The sequence below is a fragment of the Pseudopodoces humilis genome, chromosome 7, assembly GCF_049639895.1.
Source record: "Pseudopodoces humilis isolate 2021_Gansu_Grassland_sample_001 chromosome 7, ASM4963989v1, whole genome shotgun sequence".
NCBI lineage: Eukaryota > Metazoa > Chordata > Aves > Passeriformes > Paridae > Pseudopodoces > Pseudopodoces humilis.
Genome location: NC_142206.1, coordinates 57,114,059 through 57,140,155, shown reverse-complemented (window position 1 = coordinate 57,140,155; position 26,097 = coordinate 57,114,059). Strand labels below are relative to the sequence as shown.

Here is a 26,097-nt window from a genome sequence, read left to right as displayed (position 1 = left end):
CTCTCTCAGTTCTAGACGTAGATAGAGTTCTATCATAGATAGTGTGCCGACAGGTGTTGATGGACAAGCAATTTACAGTAATTTCTTATGGTGCTTATTCTGTAGCTCCCTGAATTATAAGTGACACGCTGGCAAAGCTGAACAACTGATCACCAGGCACTGGCATAGTGTAAAACATGGCTTCTGAGGCTGCTCAGAATTTCCTCCAGCCACTCTCTTCTTGGATGTCTCAAATATACGAAGCGATCCAACAAGCAGGAGACTCCATATCTGCCTCGCTGCTGAATTTGAGTGGAGTGGGTCGTAAGCCAGAAGAAGAGAGGACCCAGGACTTGGAGAATAATGGAGGTGTTTATGAGGATTATTCTGAGGAATCAGATGAGGAACAAGACCTGGACCTTTGGGATGAGGACTATTTCTATCCTAGAGAAGACAGTTGCATTGGAGGCCCTGATCTTGCTTCACAAAACCTCCCTCACGGCTCTGACACGGGTCCACAGAGGCAAAAAAGAGTTAAAAATACCAGCACCTTGCCAGAGCAGTGCGTTGAAAGCAGCAGGACCTTGGCAACCAATGGATCCTACTGGACAAGTGAAGACCTCCAGCCCCTTGATCGGCTTCCTCCCATCGCTGAGGAAGAAGGTGAGCCCTCTTTGAGGATGGGAGGTCTTGAGCACAGCCTCAGCTTGGGTGGCTCCTTAAACAGTGCTGATGGCACTGCACACTGTGCAGGTAAGCAGCTGGCACCCTGACTGATTTATCCAGGCCCTTCTTTTCTGCTGTTGATTTGATTTAGTTGCTAATCTGCTCGTTATGTTCTGTATTGTCTCTGTTTCCCACAGCTAAAATAAAACTCCCCAAATCCCAAATTAAAATCTGACCTTTCCAATTCTTCCCTCGTTTGTGAGACTAATCTCATGGAAAGAATTGGAGATCTCCAGGGTGAAATGCTGTGTATCAGAAGGTAATCAGGCCCCGTTGCTCTAGCAAGGAGTGTTTGGCTTCCCCCCTGTTTAGTTTCTGGTAGCAGGGCCCTTCAAAGGGATGTTTAGCCTTAAACCTTTGCTTTGAGAACCATCTGCCTTTGCGTCATTGCTATTAAAGATATATATACACACACACACACATATATATATATATATAAGTAATCTCAAACCTTGTTTCTTTGTGCCAGGAATCTCAAGATGTTACTGTGCCATGTGCTGTGAAATGCTGTACTAAAAAGCCAGCCGTATCTCATGATTTTATGGATGAAAGGCTCCCAAATCGCTTTCCTTCCCTCCCACCACCCCCATAGGCTTTTCAAACAAGACTGAAGAGACAGCAGGCAGGAGATTATGGGAAGGAGAACTGAGTTTGATATTTGCAGTTTTAAATAGGCCTAACTATGACTTCTGATCTTTAAATGACAGCAGGAGTGTTTTGAGGCCCAGAACTGAGTTTCAGCCACATGACTTGTGCTCACTCCATGCCACCACAAGTGTGGCTGGAGCTTTCCTGGGTCACAGAGCTCTGATGTAGGCCCTGAATGCACCCAGGAAAGCTGCAGGCCTGCTGACACCATCCTTGGGTCTTGCTGGCATAAAGCTGCTCTTTACAAACATCCTAGGAATGGGGATAAGGGTGGAAAGAGGATGGGGGAACTGGGCTCTACAATATGGAGCTGGTGAAGAACTTGAGACTCACTGAGGATCTACAGAATTTGGCTTCAAATATCTGATTTTTTTTTTTTCTTTTTAAGCAGGTGGTAGATGCTCTTGAAAATGTGTGTTTTATTATGACCAGGAGCTTTTCTTCACTCTTGGCTTCTAGGGAGGATTACATATTTAGCCTTTTCTTTGCAGACTGTGGAAGATCAGCCTGTTTGTTTTCATATTTAACAGGAATATCAGACTGAGAGGGTATAAACCTTGACAGTGCTCTTTAATGACTATAAAATTAGCTGTTTTCTTTATTGCTGTTTCTCACTCTGTTATGGCCAGGGAGTAAATAATTAAAAAGCGCTTTTGGTCTAGCTGTTCTGCCTCCCAAACTGGGACTGCTTGTTTTGAATTCCAAATGAAAGATTGCCAGCTCTCAGATTAAAGGTCTCAGAGTTGTATCTCTGGGAGCCCAAGCCCTACCTTCTGGTGCCCCCATACATTGCCTGTGCAATATCCTGCCCCAGGGTTTGTCTGGGGCACCGAGCCAGCGCTGCTGGGTTTGCTGTGTGTGCTTGGACTGTGTCAGCAGTGTGTGCACAGAGGTCGTGGAGCAGGGCAGCAGCTGTCCATCCAGGGAGTGCTGGGATCCTCTTGGACAAGTGCTAGGGCACAGCCTTGTCTCCTGCAGAGCCTGCGCCCCTGTGCCTCAGGAGGGGCAACATGTTGGAGCAATTCACAGCAATTCCTGGGGTCAACCAGCTGCCAAATGCATCATTCCTGGGGCAGCTCCTGCCCCTGGGCCCTGCTCAGTGGGTGGGAGGGAAGGTGGTGAGCTCTCAGGGAAATGGGGGCCAGGAGTGAGCTGCTGTCCCTGTCAGAGCTGTTTGTCACCTGCAGGGACACCTGAGAAAGAGGGTTCTTAGGAGTGGGTGATGGACCAGATGGAGCTTCCTGGGGAGAGAGACTTAGTGACAGACAGATGCCAGAGTGACCCATCCCTGCAGCTCAAGGGATGAGCTCATCCCTCTGCTCATCTGTCCAGGTGAGAGCAGGTACTGACCAAGTTGCTGTTTGGCTCTCTCCATCTATTTTGGTTTTCCTGCTCCCCAGCCATCCTGGAGCCATTCTGGACTAAAAGGCTGGTCCCATAGAGCTCCCAGCACCTACAGTGCTGCGTCCTAGAGCTCTCTGCTTCCTCACCAAGCACTTCAGGGAGCATTGCACAGCTTTTTGCACTTGGGGAATGTCATTCCAAATCGTCTCAGATAGACTTTAATCTTTTTACCTCTGCAATTCACTGTACAAGGGCCATCCAATGGTCTCAAGACTTCACAGTCACAAAAGTTGGCTGTTTGAGGGCTAGAGGGCTGGGAACTGATACCCTTTTCTCTCAGAACTAAGTTGTATAATAGGAGAGAAAGTCCTGAACTGTGATTTGAAAATGTCTTCCACAGACCCTTTGATGTGGAAGAACTCGTTTCACTCTTCTAAGTGAACTTCCACTTCCAAAACACATGTGTTCTTTGTATTTTATTTTTCAACTGTTTATTTCCTCTTTTTCCTTTAGATTCATTCTCTAACATCAAGAGTGTGAACTGCTCTGATGGTAACCTAGACATGCAGAGAGACTGTAATACCCTGGCAACTTAAAATTTCAGTCATGGATTAAAATGATCAAGAGAAGATGTTCGAGGTATCCTTATTTCTGTTAGCTTTTTACCTAACCCTAAGTGACAATGTAAGTGACACATGGACTTGCTGACATTCAGCAAAGCTGTTCAGTAGCATCAAAATGAGCTTTGAACATTTTTCCTTCCATTTGGCAGTTCCCCCCCCCATTCCTGCAAAATACATGTTTCCTGTTTATCCTTGTATTCTTTTCAGAACATTGCATCTTGACTTTATTTCACGTAATGTACCATATTTCTCTCCACAATAGAATATTTTAAAGTTAAATTGGCACAAAACAGTAGCAATGCTGAATGCTTTTTGTTGCCATGGAAATATTTCTGGGCACTAAGTGAAGACCTGGTTGCCAATAGTAATGTAAAAGAGAAAATAGATATGCTTCATTTAGCAGCCACCAGTGATTAAAGAGCCACAAAAACCTGTTACAAGGTCATTCCAATATATAGTTTATTTGGTTTAGGGGGAAAAATCCCTGCAGCCCTAGGTGAGGATAATTTTGTTTTAAAAGAGATGCAAAATAAAATCCAATAGATGTTCCCTTCTCTTAAACTGACAGCATGCTTCTGAGATGAAATAAAATAACACTGTGGTTAAAAACCATCATTACTCCTTCTCCTTTTTATCAAATATGTTTTTGATCCCATTTTTGCCTTTTAGGAAATGTTTCTTGGCTCCCAGAGTAGATTTTCTAAGGCTCTGAAGCAGCACACATTACTGAAAACCTATTTTAGGCTTAGGGATCTAATAAATTGTTTGAGCAATGAAATTCTTGGGTTTTTAAGTCAAATGTCCATCAGACACCATGAGGCAGGTTAATCAGGCAGATTAACCTGCAGGGTTAATCAATTAAAGGGTGCAGGTTTGGCTGCTGCCCACTGCTGGTCTGTAATTAAATGATGGTAGTAAAGTTGTAACAAGTTTTCAAACAAATGCAAGGAAAAGTTTTGGGGGTTTTTTTGTTCTTTTTTTTTTTTTTATTTATTTGGGTGCTTTTGATCCAGGGTTTAATACTGAGAAGGTAGCTCAGCAGGGCATGTTGCAGTGCCAGGTGTTTAAGAAGTTAATGATGGCAAGGCAGAGTCTTCCCTGAATGCAGATTGCTGCCACCAGCGGCAAATCGTGTGAATTCTGCAGGAACAGATGAACCTGCTGTCTCAGACCCTTGTCCACTGTTTAACCTCAGTGTTTGTGACAGAGAAACTGTCTCACAGTGCAGAGCAGGGAGAGAGCAGCCTTTGCATCCCCCCACTGCTGCTCAGCTGACTGGGGGTGGCTGGCAAGAGCGTGGCTGCCAGATCCATCACTGCACATTTGGCTTAAGAACTGAAAAAAAAATCCCAACCAACAAACAGTGGAGCAAGAAACCACATCTGAAAGGAGTGCACTGCAAGTAGAAGGGTAGAGGTGGCCAGTTCTGCTTCCCAGCATGAATCTAAAGGGGAAAAAAAACCAGCAATAATGAAAAAAGTGAAGAACAGCAATGACTGTGCAGCGAAAGCAAATGGGCTTTAGCCCACTTCTCCCTCAGGGCTGTTGTCCTTTGCAAATAAAAAGCCAAAGTGACCATTAAATTGTCAGTCTCACCAGACACTGCCCTAGAAAGGCACGGGGACAGACACAGAGGCAGAGCTGAGCCTTCTGAGTGAGAGCTGAACTATTTCTGCATGGTGAGGGCTGTGCTGGAAGTCTCCCAGGCTGTCTGACGCTGCTCACAGCACTGGTGTATGGACAGGTGAGCGTGGCACTTCCACTGCAAGAAGCCCTCAGAGATTTTTTTTCTCCCCCATCAACTGGACAACCTCAGTGCCAGCTAAAGGTTGCATTTCTATTGCACTAAAATAATTTTTGTAACCTTGGAATGCCAGGAAGTGTGACACCCCTGCCTAGAAGGCTGGCTAGTTTCCCTCAGCACGTGTGTGAGGGGAAGCACACCTCTGAGGCTCTGGGAATTCTAAAATCTAGAAAGCACTGTTGTATTTACTTGCCTTGGCCTCCAGCTTAACAGGGGTCATTGATTTTTGCCAGTAATTGCTGTAGTAAAGGAAATTATTCTTTCTGCTCTATATGAACACTCCTGACCTCAGTAAATGACCCTTCATATGGGCAGGAAATCCTGGGCAAGAAGTGAGGCTTTCATTAGGTCCTATAAACACATATAGCAAAATATACTTGTAAGAAAAAGATGTTGATTATGGATAAATTACATTTCTGCTTGAACTTGAGACTAAAATAGATAGATGGCCAGTCTCCTTATTGAGAAGTGAAGTGTTTATGAATTTTATCACCTGTCTGGGTATGGAGCCAGCCAGTGCTCCAGCCAGAATATAACCCCATAAAAATCAGTGCCTGTACTCCAAGAAGCACATTTAAAGAGGCTACACTGACTCAATACCACCATGAGGACTAAGGGAATGAAAGCAGAGGCAGACAGTGGACAAAAACACTTCAGAGAAAACACTCCTGGAAGCTTGAGTGGGACAAAGCACAAATGTGACTGGGGACATACATCTGGTCTCTGAAGAATGTGATACAAGCCCGTGGCATTCTGAAGTGCAGATGTGAGTTTGCATTGAATTCTTCCTCTATGGGAAATTCACAACCACTCAAAGTGTTTGTGCACAGATTTTTGTCCTTGAGAAGATGGTACAATGTTCCTACCTGTATTTAAAGTACTCCTTTGCAGTTCAGTCTCTTTAAATTTTCAATTTTTAAGGGATCTCCATGCAGGATGTCACACATGAGTGGCGATGAGAGAACACAACAGCCCCAAAAGGAGGGGGGATTGTGGCACATCATCTTTACAGCTGGGAAAGTGAAGCCAAACAGAGGTTCAAGCCACAGTTTCTCAAAGGTGGTGCCATTGCCAGCTCTGTCTTGGGCCTGTCAGCATTGCTGTTCATCCTCAGACAGTGGTTTTAGACACAGAGTCTTTGTCAGCCCACAGTAGACCAGGGGTTTGGGTTTTCACCAAGTTCCTTGTCTGGTGGGCAGAGCTTCCTCGTGCCCATCTCCCCGGGGGCACGGGGAAGGATGCTCTGCTCAGGAGTACTTGTCATCTGCTCTTGTCATCTAGAAGGTTGCATAAGCTCTATAGAGAAGGATTTATTTGAGAGGTTGAAATGGATTTTGCCGTTCAGTGCCGTTACAGAACAAATTGTGTGTGAGTGTGTGTGTTTGTGCATGTATTTTCTGATCCACTTTTGCTAAGTGACATCCTCTTCCCACTCTCCATATGGCAGTTGCGACTCTGTCTTCCTCTGGGAAGGTTGTTTAGGACTCAAGAGACTTCATTTACCAATAAACAGCATCTTGGCAGCATCTGGGAAATGCTGCCTCTCTCCTAGAAACCCTGCCTCCTCACCTTCCCTCTCCTACTACAGGCGAGGCAGGTGTGAATGATCTCATTGTGTTGTGGTGGAGGTTACGTGCAGGCAATACTAGCAGCACTCTGTGCAGAGCTGGGACATAGTATTTCTGGGTGCTGACACAAACAGTAGTACTGTTTGTCTCTTTTTTTTTAATTTTAATTTGTGTGTGTGTGTGTGTTTTCTGTTGCAGTTGTTGCTATCTTGGCCTCCAGGGGCTTGGTGGAAGCACAGATAATCCATCCCTGTTCCCTCCTGGCCTCTTTGCAATGCTTAACAGCACAAAACCCACTAATGTAAGCTTATATCAGATGGGATCACTCTGCCAAAAAGTGAGCTGCTGTTGATCTTCACCCTTTGCCAGACAGGGGTGTGGATATGACTTCCTTGTGCCCAGGTAATTTTTGGCTGTTGTAATGACCTGGTGGCAGCAGCCATCATTTGGACGAGCCTCAAAGGCTCCTCAAGTAGTTTCAGTAACCAAGGGGAAAATTAATTTCTGCAATGAAAGCAAATAGGGAGATTACAGACATGTAAAGGTAAAACTGTGTAGTTTCAAAGACAGGGAATGTCACTGCTGGGCTTTGGAGATCTTGAAGGAAATGAGGAGGGTGTGGTTGGGCTGTACCTCCACAGATGCTGTTTGTGGGATTCTTGTGCAGTTTCCACAAATGGAATTAGGGACACTTGATCAGTACCTGTTTGTAGACCAGCACAAATGACTTGGGTTGAATCTTAAATCAGTCCTTAGCAAAATCTGTAGAAACTCCCTTCCCGTGACCATGAAAATAACTGATGCTCTCATGGCATCATTGCACCACCTAAAAGTTCCCTCTTGTCCAGGCAGGTACTTCTCTGACTCAAGAACTCAGTACCCCTGTGAGATGAAGCATCCCTGGAGGGACTCATGAGGACTTGTCCCCACAAGCTGGGTGTGGGGAGGAATTTAGCTCCTCAGGCTGAGAGGGATTCAAACCTGCTCGATCTACACAGCATAATTGTTGTGGGAGTATTTTGTAGCAAATAATGAGACAGGTGGTGCTGGAGAGAAAGCCCTGAATTTGGATTAATGAGAGCCCTGTGGTTTGCTGGAGTTCTGTGTCTCAAGGTCAGTTTGGGGGTTAGACTTTTTGCCATAAATAATGCAGCTACAAAACCCTTGGGCCTGAGTTTTGCGATCGCCGTTTATTGATGTAAAACTGCAGCTGGGGTAGAACATCCTTCCCCTGTCACACAGCTGAGCTGCTTCCCATGCCTGGCCTCACCACCGTGGTGACTGAGCCCAGCCTCTCGCCTCAAACTGGGGCCAGCAGCCCCTTCCTTGTTACCTCTGGACCAGGTGAGTTGGCCATGGGATTGATGAAACCAAAACAAAGGGAAGAGGGGAAGGGCAGGAGTTCAGGGCTGTCCCTTTTGGGTGACAGCTTTGGCACATGAGCCTTGCTGCACCACATCCCCACCCACTGCTGCTCCCAAAGCTGGTGGTTTTCCCAGGAGTGCTGTGGTGTTACAGTAAAGGGGGACTGTGGTGAATCAACCCTCTGGCAGCAAACAAAGTTTCAATTAGAAAAATCAGTGGGAAAATAAATATCTGCCTCGTTGCAGTGCAGTTGTTTTCTGTATCAGATCCAAACAAATATCTTTTTGAGGGAGTCCATTTCCACACTGTTAATCAGCAAACAAAGGCTTGTGGGTGTGAAGCTGATGGCTGGGTGCTGTGAATGGTATGTGCATACGCTGGGTCTCCTGTGGAGCGGTGAAACCGCTTTAAAGAGGAGCAAAGTCAGTGACCCGAATTTTCTGGATGTTTCCTTGGCCAGTTTGAGTTCTGATAGCTAAAAACAAAGAGTGCCAATCCAGAGAAACTTCCTTAAACATAATGGAGGAAGTTTAGGAACTGACTCCCTTGCATCAGCAGAAGTTCATATCCAAGCCAAACGAACAAATAGAAGAGATGATGGATGGGTAACCTGCAGGAATTCAACCCATTGTGGTATGAAAACTGTCTTAAAAGTAACACTGGTGAGGTGAAAGTCCTTTTTCTGTTGGAAGGAAAGGAGTTTTCTACTTCACCAGCCACTGGCATCCAGCAGTTTGTTTAGTTTCTGAGCCCATGAGCATCTCCAGGCCCACACCCCAGAGCACACTCAGCTCCACCTGTGCCCTGCAGTGTCCCCAGTGTAAGGTGACATTTGCTGACAGAAGGTGCTTTTCTGCCTCTGCAGCTGCATGTTTCCTGCACACAGCCCAACCTGAGCTGTCAGGGAGGTGCAGGCTGACTCATGGGTGTAAGTGCATCCACACCAGGGGTTTTCCTGGCTTCCCAGTGTCTCCTACAGTGTGTAATCTCCTTTTTTCTTCCACTTCTGCACAAATCCTGGGCCTGTGTTAATAGAACCCAGTAGAACAAATGGAGCCTGACTCATATTTGCTCCACGTGTAAGATGTAAAGTAGGTGATTGGGAAAATTGGGGATGATTGTGGTTCAGTCTCTTGGCTGCCATTTCCTACAGCTATGGAAGATCCTTAGGCATCACAGTGAGAGCCAGTTTGATGTGGAATCCCATGTTCCTATTTTTAAAATGCAATTTTGTGAGTAGGAAAGAAACAACAGGAAAATATGCTGGTTTTCATGCTGTTTTCTGTGGGCAGTCCTCTATTTCTTTGCACAGCTGTGTGCAGAATTGGTGTGTATTGCTCTGACTGCTGCATTGTTCCACTGTAGAGGTGGTTAGAGCCAAAAAATGTCCTTTTTTTTCTGATTACTCTCTTTCTTGCTGTTTTGTTCTCTTTTCTTAAAAATGATTTTTGTTGTAAATATCCCCTGGTACAAAGGTTTCCAAGTTGTGATTCTCTCCACCTGTATCATGTGCAAACACACAAACTCACCTCGGGGAGCTCCCTAATTGATTTGGTCATGGAGTGAGGACAGAGGGAGAAGCAAAAGCAGGGCACTGGATGTTGGCACTCAGCAGAGTGGGGCAAACCTCACCTTTAGCACTGGACACCAAATATTCCCTGGTTGTTAGACCTGGCAGGAAGGAGTGAAAACACAGAGGGATGGTGTAAGGAGAAATCCCCCTCAGCAGTAAATGACCAGTGTGTGTTAGTCAGGGGTGTCCTGTCAGTGTGTAGAAGCGTGGGTTTACTCCAGCATTTTTTAACACATTTGGGATCTAAGGGAATGGCTTGGATTGGGTGCCCTCTTCCTTAGTCAAGCCTAATTCAGGCAGGTCCTGCTCTTTGTGCTCCAGTTTGAATTCCCAGCTCAAGGGGCTGAGAGCATGAGCAGGAAGAAGAAGGCTCCAGACTGAGAACTGCCACAGAGCTGCAGCCACCCAGGAATTGCAGCTCCGTGTGTGTTGCTGCGTGTTCCCTGTACAAAATGTTCCTCCTTTTCCTGGGATGCTTTAACAAGTCCCTCGTTTGCCACAGACCTTTCCAGTTTTTCAAAGAAAAGCTTTTCCTTCTGTGTGCAGTTCTGGGTTTTGCTGAGGTGGGAGCTGCTGCAGATCACTGCTCCTCTCTGTCATCCTGATCATGAAAATTTTAAGGCCAGGCCTGTGTGGCTGCTTCTGCAAAAGCAAGGAACATGGCAGTGGGTGCTCCTGGGATGCTCTGAGTCTATGCATTATGCATGGATGTACTGATATTGTCTTGGTTATGTGATCAAATGATTTTTTTTTTGTGTACAACTCTTGCTTCCTTCAGGGCTTGGTGATGTTCCCATTGAAACTCTCGCTGACTTCCATAGAGCAGAACCAAAATCTCTAAGACAAAAGTGGATGCAGAAAGGCAGCATTAAATGTGTAGGAAGACCAGAAATTTGGCATTTGGAAAGGTTCCATTGTTCTGACAAAATGACTGTTGTTTGTTGTTGTTCTTTTAACATGCAGGCAGACAAGATGTATTCGGTACCTCTGTATTTCATACCTACATGATGTATTTTATTCAGTATTTTTTTTTCCTTGGGTAAGCTTAGAGCAAATGATGAGTTATTCTTTCTACTTGGTAACACCACAGAGAATTCTTGAATTATTTATTTCATGCATTTTAGCTTGGTGTATTTGGATGCCTGTAAGCTAACTTTGTAACTGATTGGGTGTTTGAAATTTCTAAATAAATAGTGGTAGTTTGAAATACCTTTCCAGAAAAAAGGGGTCACCCTTCCTCTTCCCCCACTGTCTCCTTTGAGGAAAAAAATAAATTAAAAATCCCACATGCCTCGTTATGAGCAGTGGGAAGTTGATTTGTAAAACAGATGCTGCATAGAAGTAATTGAGTTGAAGTTGCTAGAAATATGTATGTGCTACACAACATCTGCAGATCTCAAGATGTATTCATTATCTTTCCAGAATTTAGATTGTAATTACGGGCCCTTTATTTAAGTTTCCATGGTGATGTAGAAAATGCTTCCCCCTTGTCCTTTGCTAATCAGGCCACTTGTGTGTTTGAATGGTGATCGTTTTCCTCTCCCCTGGGTTAAGTTACTGTTATTAATACAGAGATATTAAGTTGACAGGGAGCTGTCGCTGCTCAGGCAGCGATTCAGCAGCAGGCACATCAGGCTTTTGCTGCAGATTCCCCAGTGCCACCGTTTAATTAGCCTGTGTGCTTCCAAATGTTTGTGAGGAATAGCAGCCACTGTCATAACAAGCGATGCAGTTGTGCCTTGGGGATTGGGGAAGCTGAAATCAAAGTCAAGCAGCCAATAATATATCACACCATGCCGAGCTTCTCCCCTCCATCCCCACAGCCTTCTCCTCCTCTCTTAGCAAAGGGCTCTGCTGTGATTTCTAGGGGGTTGCAGGTGGGTCAGTGTCCTGACAGGAGCTGTCCAGGAGTCCTGCATCCAAGTGGCCTTTGCAAAATTTCTTGTGGTAATCAGAATTTCACATTCTGTTAAAGCCCACTTATCTAAGTTTACAGCCTCACACCCATGGACCCAGGATTTTAATGTTACAGTTGAGAAAATGGTGAAAGGTGTGGTTTAATCACTAAAGATGTTATTTTACACAAGATTTATAGAAAGTTGTTTGAGTGTAACGTGGACTTTTGATAAACTGAGGTCATTTTTTATTTTTATCTTTATCACCCAAAAAATATACACATATTAACAGAACTTTATAGCATTTGTTGAGCAATCAGATAAATTTTGTAGACCTTACATGAACTGCAAGTAGAAATGAAGGTATTAGGCTGAAAATGAATGTTTATTTTTATGTATTTTGATTATTTGAGTAGATCACATTTAGGCCATGGGGTTATTACAGCCTGAAATAATTTTTATCTAAGAAAATTTCAAAGAAGGTTATTTTTAATAGCTTAAGTAAAAGTAATCAAATTTTACAGCAGCTGGTCACCAACCATTTGCAAACTAATGTTTAAAAAATTTTCACTTTTATCAGAGAAGGAACACAGCTTTTTTCCTACGACTCAGAGCAGTTTTCCAGCACGAAGAGCAGGCTTGTTGTCAGACTGTGGCACACCAGACAAGAGGGTCAAACCTACCAGTGTGGTGGCATGAAAGGAGTTGTCTTCTGCTGGGATCAGCTGGACTTGGTGCTTTGTCCTGGGGGAGGAGTGCAGCAGATTTATGGAGCTGTGACAGCACTTGCCATTAAGTTTATACTGCAGATTTTTAATAGACCTAGCAGAGTCTGTAAAAGCAGGTCCCAGTTCCCTCACCTGAGGCTGATGTTAGGTCTGAGGTGGAGGAAGGTGCTTTCCCTCCCAAAACGGGAGAGCCTCCCTCTCCACCTGTTTGCTCAGCTGCTGGGGTTTGCCATGGAGATTATCAAAGAGAGTCTTGGCAACCAAACCATGCCCTTCGTGCTGCAGAGTGAGCAGTGGCCTGACCACCCTCGACAGCTGGGCTGTTCACACCCAAACCCGAATGTGCACAGCGACTGCTGCCACCGCAGCGCTCCAGCATCCTGCTGCTGTGCTCCCCTGCTGCTGCTGCCAGGGACATCAGCAAAATGTCACCGTGTTTCCATCCTGACCGAGCCAGGACAAGAATATACAGCATGTCCTGAGCCCTCCTTCCCCCATCTGGAGGGTGCTCAGCGCTGGTGAGGGTACAGCCATCCCCATGCACCACACGTGGTGACAGCAGGAGGGCAGGGGCAGCACCGGGACGTGCTCAAATGCCTTATCTTCACTTTTAAAGGTTATCATTTACATTGGTCCCCAGAGCTCATCTGCTGCTGGCAGATGGAGCCAGCAGTGCCTGATAGCCACGTGCCATATTTATGTGTTTGTGGCTCTGCCCTGAGCAGGTCACACCTGAGCTGCTGCTTTTGCACAAGAGAAGTTCTTCCCTCCACCTTAGCAGGGGCTGCAGGGGAACAGAAGCGTGAAAAAGTTTTCAAGTCCTTTATTTACTACTTCGTTTTTGCACATGCAAATGATTTTACAAGTGGTTTTTCTGTGTGCTGTGACTTTGTGTTTTGCTCTGTTAAGTATCTTCATTAAAAAAAAGAAAAAGTAGGTTAACATGCAGAGCTGAGCAGGGTTAATAATGTGTAAATGATGCTGACACAATATGACATCACCAAGCCTTCCAGAGGTTTGAAGAAGCAGGTGATCCTCAAGTTCATGTCCCAGCCCTCCCTAAATCCTTGGTCATGTTCCCTCCCCAGAGGGTGCACCTGAGAGTCAGAAGTGTGCTGTGTCCTGGCTCCTTGGCCAGGAGCAGCAGACTGTCTAAAGCCCAAGTTGTGTTTCTCTCCTGGTGAAGAGATAACAGGGAGGAGGATGAACAGGCAGCATCTTCAGGCAATGAGCATGATGTGATTAAGCAGTTTGAGACCTCTGTGTCACATAGTTTTTGATCAGAAGCATCTGAATAAAAAGCAGATGTGTAGACCCAAATTCAGCCACTTGCCCTCCAGCCACAAGGAGCATGGGACAGAGGTGTCTGGATGCAGAGCTGCTGCTTGCATGGGGAAAGGTTGAAGAAGCTGGAGTCTTGAGATCTGTAGCCTCAACACAGAGATGTTTTTTTTGCTGTGGAGAACAAGTCCTAGTTCTTCCATCCTCTCTTCCTAAATTTGATTTCCTGATTTTACCTGCAGCTAAAATACTTAGAGGGGAGTGTCCAGGTCCACGACTTTGTTGAAGACCATTAAGATCTTTCCATTAATTGCATATTGCTATTGCATTCTGTTTCCTTAACCCACATGGATTCTCATGGATTTTTATTGGAAATTTTTCCAGAGTAAAGACTGCAGCTGCAAAAGGACTTGGTTGCAATTATGTTTTATCTGTGCCACATTAAGTTATCTCTTTAGCAAGCCTTTTAGCAGAAGCTGAATGTCTCCTTTTGTAACATCTTCACAAACACAAGGTGAACATTGAATGAATTATGCTGTATCATTTGCCAGTGCATACGCCAAATGTCAGGCAATGTCAGAAACTAAAAATTTATGGCACAGAAGGGAAGAATTTTATGATCTTCCATGGACTAATGTAATGACTCTTTTGTACAAACAGAGATGAAATACATTTAAAAACACAGCTATTTAGAAAATTGACCTGAAAACGTTCGAGAATCTGGAGAAGTTCATCAGAGGGAAGAGCCATAAAAGTGCCCTTTGTTTTTAGTTCAATAGAATGTTTTAATTTTGAAATATAATTGCTTGAATTTAATTCACCCTCCAATTAGAATATTTGAAGGTATGTCTCTCCATCTAGCTCTTCTGGTACAACACAGTGCAGAACTGATCCTACTTTTATTTTCAGAGGTACCTAACTGGTGCCACAATCACAAAACATAAAGATTTGTGGATGTAAAGCCATCACTGTGTCCCAAGGGTGTATCACACACTGAGCAGATCCTCTGAGTGGGAAGGATGAAAGATGTTTTGGAAGTGCTGAGTCCAGACTGGGGTCATGGCATGTTCAGACTTTGCCTGAGACTTCTCTTCTCCTTGTGTACTCCCAACAGACCTTTTACACATATTGCTGGTAGTTTTCATTTGTTACATAATCCAAAATCTATAGCAAAGTCAGGCACAGAGCGGAGCTGAGCATCTTGGAGAGCCCTGAATAACTTCTCTCCCACTCAGACTTGGCATACAGCAGAGTCTTCTCACATCGTGTTCTTACAGGAGAGTTTCCTTGACCCTCGGCTTCTGTTTTCACTGTCATGAGAGTCTGCACTTTGGACTCATTTAGCTTTAACTTTTCACCTGTTAAAAAGTCTCTGTATTAAGCTGAATAGATCCTGGAGTGCACACAGTGTGAAGGAAGTGTTTGGAGGATGCTCTGGGGAGTTGAACAGGCTCGAATGCCAGCTCTGCCCACAGCCTCTCTGCAAATCACCCTGTTAATAAAGAGCCCATTTTAGTTCTGGAAACATGGAGCCTTCTCAGACTATTACCCAGCATGTGGTAAATTAAACAATCTTGGCCTGATTGCATAATGTCACTTGAAATGGAAGATCCTTTTTCTCTTTAACCCCTAAAATTTACAAGCCATTTTTGTTTAGATTTATTGTAATTAGATAATGATTCTGCTCCTTTGAGGCTCTTCTGTGAAGTTTTTTAGTGCTCTTTTGGTGGCTAATCTCAAAATAAGCAGGGGCAGGAGCACTGCTTGGTGTCCCTGTGGGTTTGTCTCAGTGCAAGGGGTTCAGGGGTACTGCAGAGTGGTTTGGAACTGGGGCTGTAGCGGGGGCCAGGCAAAAGAATTGCTGCTGTGTGAGAGCAAATGTGCCTCAGGTCCACTAAGCCATAGCTCTGCTGTCTTATAGGAAAAGGGGTTTGGAAAATCACTGCTTGTAGCTAGGAGGATTTCAGGTCCAGAGGTACCTAGGTCCATCCTGAAATCCTTTCTTCCTCTGGACTATATTTAAACAGGTTCTTAACTTTCATCATGAGTTTATATACAGGTTAAAGAAGGGATCTAATTTCTTTCTTTCAAAGCAAATACATGCTTCTTAATTTTTTTTTAAATTTTAATTTTTCTTTTTGCACAGAAGCAGAATGATTCCTCGGAGTTCACATAGCAAACATAGCCTTGGTCAGCATAGGTAACAGGCACATATAAATTCTTCATCTATGTTTCTTGCTGGTTAATGAGCTGTGTGGTGCTAATTTAGCAAGATCTACCTGTCCCCATCTTTTAACTCTGGCAGTTGGGTTTTAGGTAGTGATGAGACCTCTCAGGACGTTTCTTTGGCACAATATAAAGATTCATAGAACTGAGAGATTGTGTGTCATTGAAAAAAAAAAAAAGAAAGGTACTGTAAATTAGCCAGAACATTTGCCTGCCAATGTGAGGAGGGACTGTACAACATTTTCCAGCCTGGTTTTCAGTGTTGGATGTGCCAAGCATTCCTTGTATCTTTGGAGACATGCTTCTATATCCCAGTTCCTGTTAGGGTTCTTTTAGGAGGTCATGCTCATGCTTTCATCCGACAGTTTTTTCACAGTTCTCCAACCCTGAACACAGGCTTTTCTGATTTATTGATGATTTCTGCTACCCAGTATCCCCCCCTGCCTCCTTCCTGGATTGTGAACATATGACCTGAAAGGGAAAGTTTGGGAGACAGAATTCTTAAGGAAAATCACATTTTTCGTTGTACACTACTATCTGCCCTTAATCATTGAATTGTCTGCTATTGCTCTGCAGGGAATCTTGGCTAATTAAAGTTCAGATAATGCTGTCTCAACCTCTGTCCCTGATGCTGTGCTGTTTATGCACGTCAGGTATTCATAAGACGGTTGACATTTTCTTCCTTAAAGATCTCTCAGGTAAATTACAGGCATTTTACTGCTCTGACCTTTTCCTTTACGGGAGGAACTTTTGTTTTCAACATTTATTTTGTGAATATAATGTTGGAACGGATGTAATTGGAGAGGTGTAGTTGTTCTAGTCTGTGTGGTCGGTCTATTACCTGTAATGATCGTCTAATACTGGTATTTATACGTGATTATCTCTTACCAAACTGCTCTAAATTTAAAGAAAAAGCCAGACTGTTTCTCTGATTGGTTTGGGTGAATCACCTTTTTTCTTTACTTCCCCTGAATACTACATTTGCTTTCCTAACACATTCATTTTGTGCCTGAGTCTCAGGGAGATGGCTTGCTCTATTAATATATTTCTGGAGTTCTCCTGTTACGGGTAGACTTTTATGGCTTTAATGTAGTTTTTGAAAATTCCTCTATTATTGATCTAGATATTATCCCAGCAGGAGTCAAACCCACAAGACAATTGTGTGAGGATAATTTCTTACTACAGAAGCATTTTATTCTGAAAGCCTGCTGTGTGGTGTGTGCTTTGATGGATGACCCACTGTTTAAAAGTGTATTAGACATTGGCTTGCTAATTAAATGCCTTAAGGAGTGCCTGTATCCATTCAGTCTCAGTAAAAGCGTGGAATTTCTGTTATTTTATTTCTTGCTTATGCTCTTTTGTTGAGTTCTTTCTGTTTTCTGACTGTAGAGAAGAAGGGGAGTTATGGCAAAAAAAAAAATACTTTCTACCCACACTGAAGACTTTCAGCTCAGGGCAGAGGTGAGACAATGAGGGCTCTCAGTTCAGAACTGGGTCTGCCAGATGGGAGGATGAACAGGAGGAGAAGAGATGGGTTTTACATTTCAGAAGGGAGTGAGAAGAGCATTCACCTGGAATTTGAGAGATATGAATTTGGATCCCTCTTTGCTCCTGAAGGACCATCTCCCCTGAGGAAGAGGATCATAATTACAAAGCTGTGAGATGCTCTCAGACTTCTTGGTTGAAGTGCCTGTGCTTGAAGCATTTTACTGGGAGGGAGAGTGGAGATTGTTCATAGTTGAAGAAAGGGGATAAAGTTATTCTCCTAATTTCTGAGTTCTTAAATGGAAAAAGCAGCCAAGGACAGGAATAAGGACTTCTGTTCACCTGCAGGAAATGTTCCTGAGTATAATCCCCACTCCTCTTGTTGGAATTCTGCGTGTGTGTGTGGAGCAGATAAGCATCAGAAACAGTATATTTGCTGATAATGCCAAACATAGAATTTCTTCTACTCATAAATATTTGGGCTTTTTGTTCTAAGACAGAGAGATGTGTAGAGGATCATAGAATGGCTCAGGTTGGAAAGGACTTTTGAAATTTATCTAGTTCGATCCCCCTGCCTTGATCAAGTTATTCAGAGTCACATCCAGCCTGGCCTTGAACACATCCAAAGCTGGGTACCCACAGCTTCTCTGATCAGCCAGTGCCAGTGGTCTCACCACCTCACAGGAAAGAATTTCCTCCCTGTATCCAACCTAAATTCACCTGTTTCAGTTTAAAATATTACCCTTGCCCTGTCACTACAGGCCTTGGCACAAAGTGTCTCTCCTTCCTTCTTGTAATCCCCCTTCAAGTGCTGAAAAGCAGCAATAAGGTCTTCCTGACCCCTTCTGCTCTCCAGGAGGAGCAACCCCAAGTCTCTCAGCCTGTCCTCATGCAAAAGGTGTTTCAGCCCTCAGACAATTTTCATGGCCCTGCTTTGGACCTGCTCTAGCAAGTCCACGTCTGTCCTGCATGAGTCAGTTCCCTCAAGATCCTGGAATGCATCTCATCAGGTGCCATGGATCTGTGGATGTTCAAGGCTCTCAGACCTGATTTTCTCCTAAGATGGGTGGGACTTCATTCCTCCAGTCCCTGCCTGGAGATTCACAGACTCGAGAGATGTGGGACAAGCAGCTGACAGTGAAAACTGAGACACAAAAAGTTCTTGGGCACTTCAGCCTTCTCCATGTCAATTGCCACCAGATTCTTGATCTCATTTATCAGACAGGGAATAAAAACATAGATTCATTTAGCAAAAGCAAACTAATAGTTTTCTATTAAACACAGTAATTAATACTATTTTTTAAGATTTGAATTTGAGACAAAATTTGAAAAAAAAAATTACTGTTCTTTAGTAGTGACCTTCACAGGAACAAAGCAAGCCCTTCTTGAGCAGGGGAGGGGACAAGATGACTTCCAGAGGCTCCTTCCAACCTCACCTTCCTCTGTGAAACCTTTAAACCCCAAATAGCTCTGTTTGCAAAGGAGATTGTTATGTTTTCATTGCTGTCATCAGCTGTCTGGAAGTACAGCTCATTCCTTCACTGTGACTGCTTTTTGCTTATTTGAAAGAGATGAAGGCAGAATCTGTCTTTCCATGTTCCTGAAGCAAGGCTCATCATGAGATGCATTAGGAGGAGGAATGTCCCTGGTTTTCTTCTGAAAGTGCTTGCAGAACACATCCAAGGCCAAATCATGGTGTTTTTTCATCATTAATTACACGTCCCTGGACATGTAGTTATCTGTGCTGCTCCACCCAGAGAGCTCTCACTGGTGCTTTCAAGTAGAAAAAAGCGCCCTGTGTTCATAGTAGAGATTTCAGTGGTGTAGAAAAGGAACCTGTGGTGTGAAGCAGAGAGGATTATTTTATTCTCATTAATGAAGCTTACTCCAGCCCATGGAGTACGTGTGTGTAGGACAAGATTAATTGAAACTAATAAAAGCAGTTAGGAAATTAGGTAACACATCTCCCCTCAGTCGTCCTTGGGAGGACAATTCAGCCCAAGCACAGATTTTAGAGATTCCTAGTTGGTTTTTGGAGCTGGCCATGCTCACCTAAGCTCTCAGGGATGGGTGAGAGGGTAATGCTGGCCCTCTGTTATGTCTGTGAAGCTGCTTTCCTCACCAGCACCATGCTCTTGAGGACAATGCTAAACCTTGTCATCTCCTCCTCCTGACCAGGAGGAAATGGTGATACCTGTTCATCAGGCCTCTGCTGTGCTTTTCTGTAGTTTGATTTGTGTTTTCATAGAAGAGATTGCTTTGGGTCTGCACTTGAATATCCCAGACACTCCACTGACACTTCCATTTTGTGGATAACTTGTTCAAGTAAAGGCGATGGGTTTCTCAGTTCACGATGGGGTGAGAAATAGCCATGTCCCCTCTATAAAATGCTGATTTAAACAGGATTGGCTCTTTTATAGGTTCAGTGCTGCAAGAAACAGAAACTGTCTATTGTAAGCACTGGAGATTAGGGGTAAGTTAGAAAAAAAATAAAAGAAAGGAAAGACAGGCACGTTTTGGAAGGGGGAGGAATTTGTTCTAATCCTTCTGAAATTGTTTTCTTGCTGAAAATTGTTAGATCTGGATGGACTAAGCCAACTGAGTTACCAAGACAACCTTTCCTGTCGTGAAGATGACCACGTATCTGTTGATTCAAGAACAACAACCAGGAGTAAGGGCACTGGGCAGCACAAAGGGCCCAGGATGGAGCCCAGAACTGGGGATGGTGTCAGCCAGTCACACAGGGAAGGACGTCTGGAAATGGAGACAGCATTTGCCAGCCAGGGATTGGAAGTAAATGATGCTACTGACAGCTCATCGGCTTGGAGCCCTGAGGTACAGTGGATTGTCATTTATTACACATGGTGAAAGCTTTTGAAGGATATTGGGGGCCAAAAAAGGTTAGAGGAGAAATGAAGTGAAAAATTGATCAGCGCAGCACAAGATGATGGTGCTTCTGTGTGCTTGTGTGCATGAGCATACACCTCTTCCTTTGTGTTTCCCCTTTTTCCTGGTATTTTACCTCTTGCTACTAACACTGAATCACAGAAACGCTTCCATTGCTTGATTTCTGACTGCAGTCTCTGAACTGAAATTGGAACTTTAGCTACCCAGCAGCATTTGCTGCCATTTAGCAAAGAGCTCTCTGTGGTGGCCCAGGGCTTGGTTACTGGCTGCAGGTGCAGGGTGTGTCCCAGGACACGGTGTGTGGTCACTGGGTCAGATCTGCCTCTTTTTCCAGGTAATTTCTATGACTCAGACAATGGGAATAATCTGAAAAGCTTGAGGCAAATGGTGGGGGCTGGCCTGTGACCTGGCCAAGTGACCATAATCTTGTCCCCAGTGATACCATGCAAACTTTTAGGGAAGGAGAGAACCCGAGTCTGCTTTCCCTCAGCTTTATTTTATTTTGAATCCTCAAGGAAACATTTCAGATTTTAAGGCATTATAAACACCTTATGACTTTGCATCCCCCTTTTCTCTTCTAATCTCTCTGCATGATAAGTTGATTTTCGTTATCTTACCACAGGATTAAATTTCTGGGAAAATATCAGCCTGCATCAGACATATTAAAAGAACAGCACAAAGGTCATATCTTCTCCCTGAGTTAAAAGAGAGCTGTGGAAATCCATACCTCCATCAGACTCTGAGCAACAAGGCTTTGAGGGAAGTTCCCTATCCTTGGAGCAGGCTGCCTGCAGCCAGTTCAGAGCTGGAAGGCAGTTCTTGGTGCAGATGCTCCAGCCCTGAGGGGGGTTTGGAGCAGCATTTTGGTTTTCTGCACAACCCAATCCCACAAAACACCATTCACCACGTGGCAGCTGTGTGTGCCTGCAGCCCTGCCCTCTCTTTGCTGTGTTTCTGACACACTCTGTCTGCCCTCTGAGCCCCATCTGAGGCTCATTTCTTCTTTTCCACGTTTGATGTGCTTTGCCATGGTTCACGTGTGCTGCAGTGTCTCCGGTGTCCTCTTGTATTTCTTTGGAATGCATGGCTCATTTTGCTCCTGGTGTCTACATTTTAAAAATGCAAAGAAGGGTTCCAGCATACTGGAGCAGAAATGCCCAAGACACAGTTTATCTCTTACAAGCAGCTTCTCATTCAAAGGTATTGTGTGGATTGATGAAAGACTTTTTATTGCAGGAACTAAATGTTCTGACATGCCAGAAATGTCCAAGTGTTATTATGCTCCACTCAAAGGACCTCTCTTTAGAGACAGAAATGGTAATTTTATGCTCCTGCAGTGGAACCACAAGTACCATTTCAAGCCTTGTCCATAATTAGCTGCTCTTTCAGGTTTCTCTGGCAGAAATGGACTTATTTTACTTAGTGAAGTGGATGTTGGCTGTCCTGAATGACAGGGTTAAATGTACAGTATCAATGAGGATACTTGGCTTGGCCTCTCAATAACTGTGGTGGGAAGAGGGAAAGAAAAAAACTCAGATAGAGCATCTAAACCCAAATCTTTCCTTGGATTCCAATTCAAGTGTCTACATAACCAGCACATTCACAAATCACTCACAGCCCAGCTGGGCTCCAAAGGCAGAGGGGAATTCTGTCAATGACTTCCACAGACGGAGGATCTGCCCTCTCTTTGTGATGTGTAGCAAACCTGCATGGGGGTGAGTTCTGGATAGCACAGTGCTCTCAGGAAGGGCCAGGCCATGAGGTCTCCAAAGCTTGGTTTCCCATGGAAATCTTACTGCCAAGGAGTTTGACATTTCTCTTTCCCTCTTCGCCTCCAGTTCATGCAGTTTTCTCTGCAGTGGATCTGGCCACAGCTCTAGTAGCACAATTTGAGATTTCCTGAAATCCAAATATTTTCTGCCTGTTAGGTCAAAATGCAGACATCTGACCTTCAGTCTGCCTTACACACTGCAGAAAGTGATATGCTCAGGCAGGAAAGTGACTCTAGGATTTTCATTCCTGTGGGTTTGTGCTGATGCACTGGAGTTCACATTTTCCGGCTCAGACATGAAAGCAAAGCTATGCCTCAAGCACGGTTGTCTCCACACTTTAGCAGCAGTCCTTAAACGTGCCTTGATTCAAACTCAAACTCACAGATAAAAGTGTGGAGAGATGAAAATGTGGAGGGAAATACGAGTCAAGCACAATCCCATCCCATATTGAATATTATTTTATCAGACAGACAGAAATAACTTGACTGCTACACAGGAACACTTCACATTATTGTAACTCCACGCTCTCTCCAGGCAACCTGGCCTGCCTTGTATTTTTGTTTTTAGCAGCCTGCTGTTCATACAGAGAGGTGTTTCTGTAGCCAAGCAAGTAATTTGGTGTGTTGTTCTCCCTTTGACATTACTTCTGCAAGACATACAACAGCTGGTCTCTAATCTGCACGCTTGGACTTTTGTGTTCATGCGCACAAGTCTTAAACACCTCTGAAAAATGTGAAAATCTGGAGCTTTGCATGTCATGGCAGATGAATCTGAGCACTTCAAAAGTAGATTGACAGGAAGTAAACAAAAATTTAGATGTTTATCCGAGGCCCTGTTTGAGACACACCACCCCAGACACTTCAGAAGGGACTTAACACCAGACGTCCCATGGCCCATCATCTGTTCTCTGAACAAAAAGATTCCTGTGTTGGAAAGAAGTGTTACTTGAAATGTGAAAAGAAGATAAATGTTTGAGGAGGAGGGTGACTCAGATGGTGGTGACAGGCCTTAATTCACCTTCTGGCTATTAACTGAAAATCTTTCCCTAGTACAGTGTATACTCATGTTTAAATACAAATCATTGATCACTATAGCAACCCCTTTATCATATGAAGCACATTCTAGCTCTAAGATAAAAAAGCACTGTTGAACAGAAACCCACACACCCACTCAGCAAAAGGTAAGGTGAGCATCCATGGTTTTATCTTGTTTTATCAAGATGGTTTTTGTTTTAAAAGTAGGTAAAAGATTGTGTGTGAATTGGTCTGCACATGTTGTGATTGTTTATTTTGAATTTTTTATTCTGAATGTATTAGTACCCAAACTGAACAGAAGGAACAGATGCCTCTCTTGGGAGATTTTAGAAGGGTATAAAGAATCAATATGTATTTAATCAGACTGCTTTTCTCCATTATCATTGCTTTTGCAATAGAAAAACTATTGAATTACGGGATAGCATCTAGAAATGGAATTTCCATTCCACAAGAAATTCTGACATGGTGATTTCCTCTTCAAATTGAACACAGTTTTTTGTTGGTTTTTTTTTTTTAATTTCTAGCAGAACAAAATATCAAAAAAGTTTGCAGATTCGGCTGAATTGTTTGATCTTAATAATGTAAAAAAAAAAATCCACCTTGAAAAACAATTCCAGTGTATGTTCAAAATAACAGGTTAAGTAGGTCAAAATGTTTTGCTGGTGCCTCAATATTGACCTGAATGAAATGTAAAAATCCTTTTGTTTAGTTTTTCTCTATGTAGAATGTTTGCCAAATTAACCATCTCCTGCAAAACACTTAAATATTGATGAAACTTTTTGCTGGAAATGTTTCAACAAATGCTGTTGCTTACTAGAGCTTATGGGGACTATTACACAAAATCAGGCAATTAATCATTGGCCTTTCCAGAAATAGTGGGATCCATAAATCACACAGGAACTGCCTATGCTTGCAGGCACAAGTGAGGAGAAAAATTTCTTTTTAAATGGATTTGGAATCATAGAAGCAGTTGAACTCCAGTGAAGGTTTCACTTCTTCCTTCTCTTTGCAGGAGCACAACGAAGCGAGCATCGCGCCAGCCCATCGCGGTGCCCATGAGCCCATCTGCAAATGTGGTGACCTGGATGTCATCTTCACCTATAAATCCTCAAGCCAAAAGCTCATAGCCACTGTCCTGGAGGCCAGGGACATCCCAGACAAGGACCGCAGTGGCGTGAACACCTGGCAAGTGCACGCGGTTCTGATGCCGGGCAAGAGACAGAGGGGTAAGACAAGTGTGCAGAGAGGACCCATCCCCATCTTCCAGGACAAAATCACCTTCAGCAAGCTGGAAGCTCAGGAGCTGAGCAGCCAGGCCGTTCGCTTCCGCCTCTACGCCGTGCACAAGGTGGTTGGGGAGAAGATGATGGGGGAGCAGCTGTTCTACCTGAGCGGCATCAGCCAGGAAGGGGAGGTGAAGGTGACGCTGCTCTTGGAGCCAAGGAGTAACCTGAGTGTAAGTTTGATGAAGGACAGATGGAGTCCATAACACTGGTTTTTGGTGAATATGGTGTTCCTGAAGTCTTTCATTCAGTGTGTGTGTGACTGGCGGATCTGACCTGCTGTCACTACAGAAGTTATCAATAAGGGGAAGCACAGGGCTTTTCTTCCCTGTGCAAAGCTGTGTTTTATTAACAGCTCAGCTAGCAAGCTTCCACAAAACCGTGTGGATCTACTACATCTGCACGAGTCACCACATGCTCTGCTGTTCAGATACAGTAGGCTGGTCTGGGAAGCACCAAGGCATAATTAGTCTTAATTTCCATGAGGTCCTTGTGCACCACTGTGCTGGTACTGCCAGTGCAGCAGCTACCTCATTTGGCCCTAGATACCAGCTCGTGGATCTCCACTGTGCAGTTTCCATCTTGCCAGGAATGCTTAGTAAGGCTCCTCTACACGGCAGATGGAAGTGGAGAGGTGGGTCATGTGAAGAGGAACTGGCTGTGCTGCTTCTTGATTTTCCATGCACATCACAGTTGTATCCAGCTCTGGCTATGCCAATCAATTTGTGTAGATGAGCTCTGTCGTGATTCATTGTCTACAAAAAGCTCAGAGAGAGGCTGTGCGCGTGAAATGAATAAAACCTCCTACTCCAGGTGAATTGGAGAATAGTGAAAGCGTTGTGGTAGCAAGGAGAGAAAGTCAGAAAATTCACAGTACAAGGCCAGAAACTGGCAAACTGAAAAGTGTATTCCATCCAAAAGCCATTATCAAGGAGATGCACAGAGTATTAGTGTAGTAGGATGTTTGCTCATCTCAGAGGCTTTGATTTACACTCGTGATAACACTTCACTCAGAGTTCCTTATCTTTGAAGAGAAAGTTCAGAGATGTGTTTTTGTAAAAGTGATGCTCTGATTCTTCTGGTGCCCCAGCATAATTAATTCTCAGTTATTGTAATTTCTTCAGAGACATCTTACTAAACAAGGCCACGAGATATAAATTAAGGAGGGGGGTGGTGAATGTCCTGATGATTCTCTCAGTGCTCTTTCCCTGCAGAGTGCAGATTCTCAGCTGAGTCTGTCAGCAATCTCTCACAGTGATAGCGCTTCCTCAACACAGTCCCTGTCACATGGAGGGGTGCCAGAGCTGCTCGTGGGACTGTCATACAATGCCACTACAGGGAGACTGTCAGTGGAGATGATCAAAGGCAGTCATTTCCGAAACCTTGCAATTAATAGACCACCTGGTAAGTACTTTCACTGCTATTAAATAGCACTATTGAGCCAAAATTTGCTTTTTTATTTTCTTACTCAAGGAACTCAACTGCAGAGTTTCTGAGCTGGGCTTCCTTGAAGAGTACCTGATTGAAAATTAAGTATTATTTCAGATCCATGTGCTGATAAATATTACAGGGCAATTGGAGGGAATCATATGAAGGCTCAGCTGATGGGACAGTAATACCCAAATATCTGCTTTATTGCTCATACCTTTACAAGATCTGATTATGGCAAAAGTGCTGTTGTACCCAATGCACAGAGTAATTCTCAGCAGATCCATTAAAAAAGTGAGAGAAGCACTTCCCAAGTGTTTAAATGTCACTATGTGACCCACAGAGGCCCTGCCTGGTGCCATTAAGTGTTTCCCAGGGCTACACTTGGTTTAGTCCCCTTGCTGTGCTGCTGAGTGCTGGGGGACCCA

The 26,097-nt window shown here is 44.0% G+C and overlaps 1 protein-coding gene across 4 annotated transcripts in view; it reads left to right on the top strand.

Annotated features, from left to right (window-relative positions):
* Positions 1-26,097, top strand: part of SYT16 (synaptotagmin 16) — a 62,232-nt gene that overhangs the window by 23,670 nt on the left and 12,465 nt on the right. For 2 of the 4 annotated variants that reach the window (XM_088057804.1, XM_088057805.1), the window contains exons 5-8: positions 106-642; positions 19,824-20,080; positions 23,971-24,414; positions 25,456-25,645. In XM_088057804.1, coding sequence (XP_087913930.1) covers positions 177-642; positions 19,824-20,080; positions 23,971-24,414; positions 25,456-25,645 — 1,357 coding nt within the window. In that variant the 5' untranslated portion in view covers positions 106-176. Of the gene's footprint in view, positions 1-105; positions 643-3,210; positions 3,337-7,002; positions 7,095-19,823; positions 20,081-23,970; positions 24,415-25,455; positions 25,646-26,097 lie in introns of those variants that run through there. The other 2 variants (XM_088057807.1, XM_088057806.1) reach the window with 2 other exon arrangements.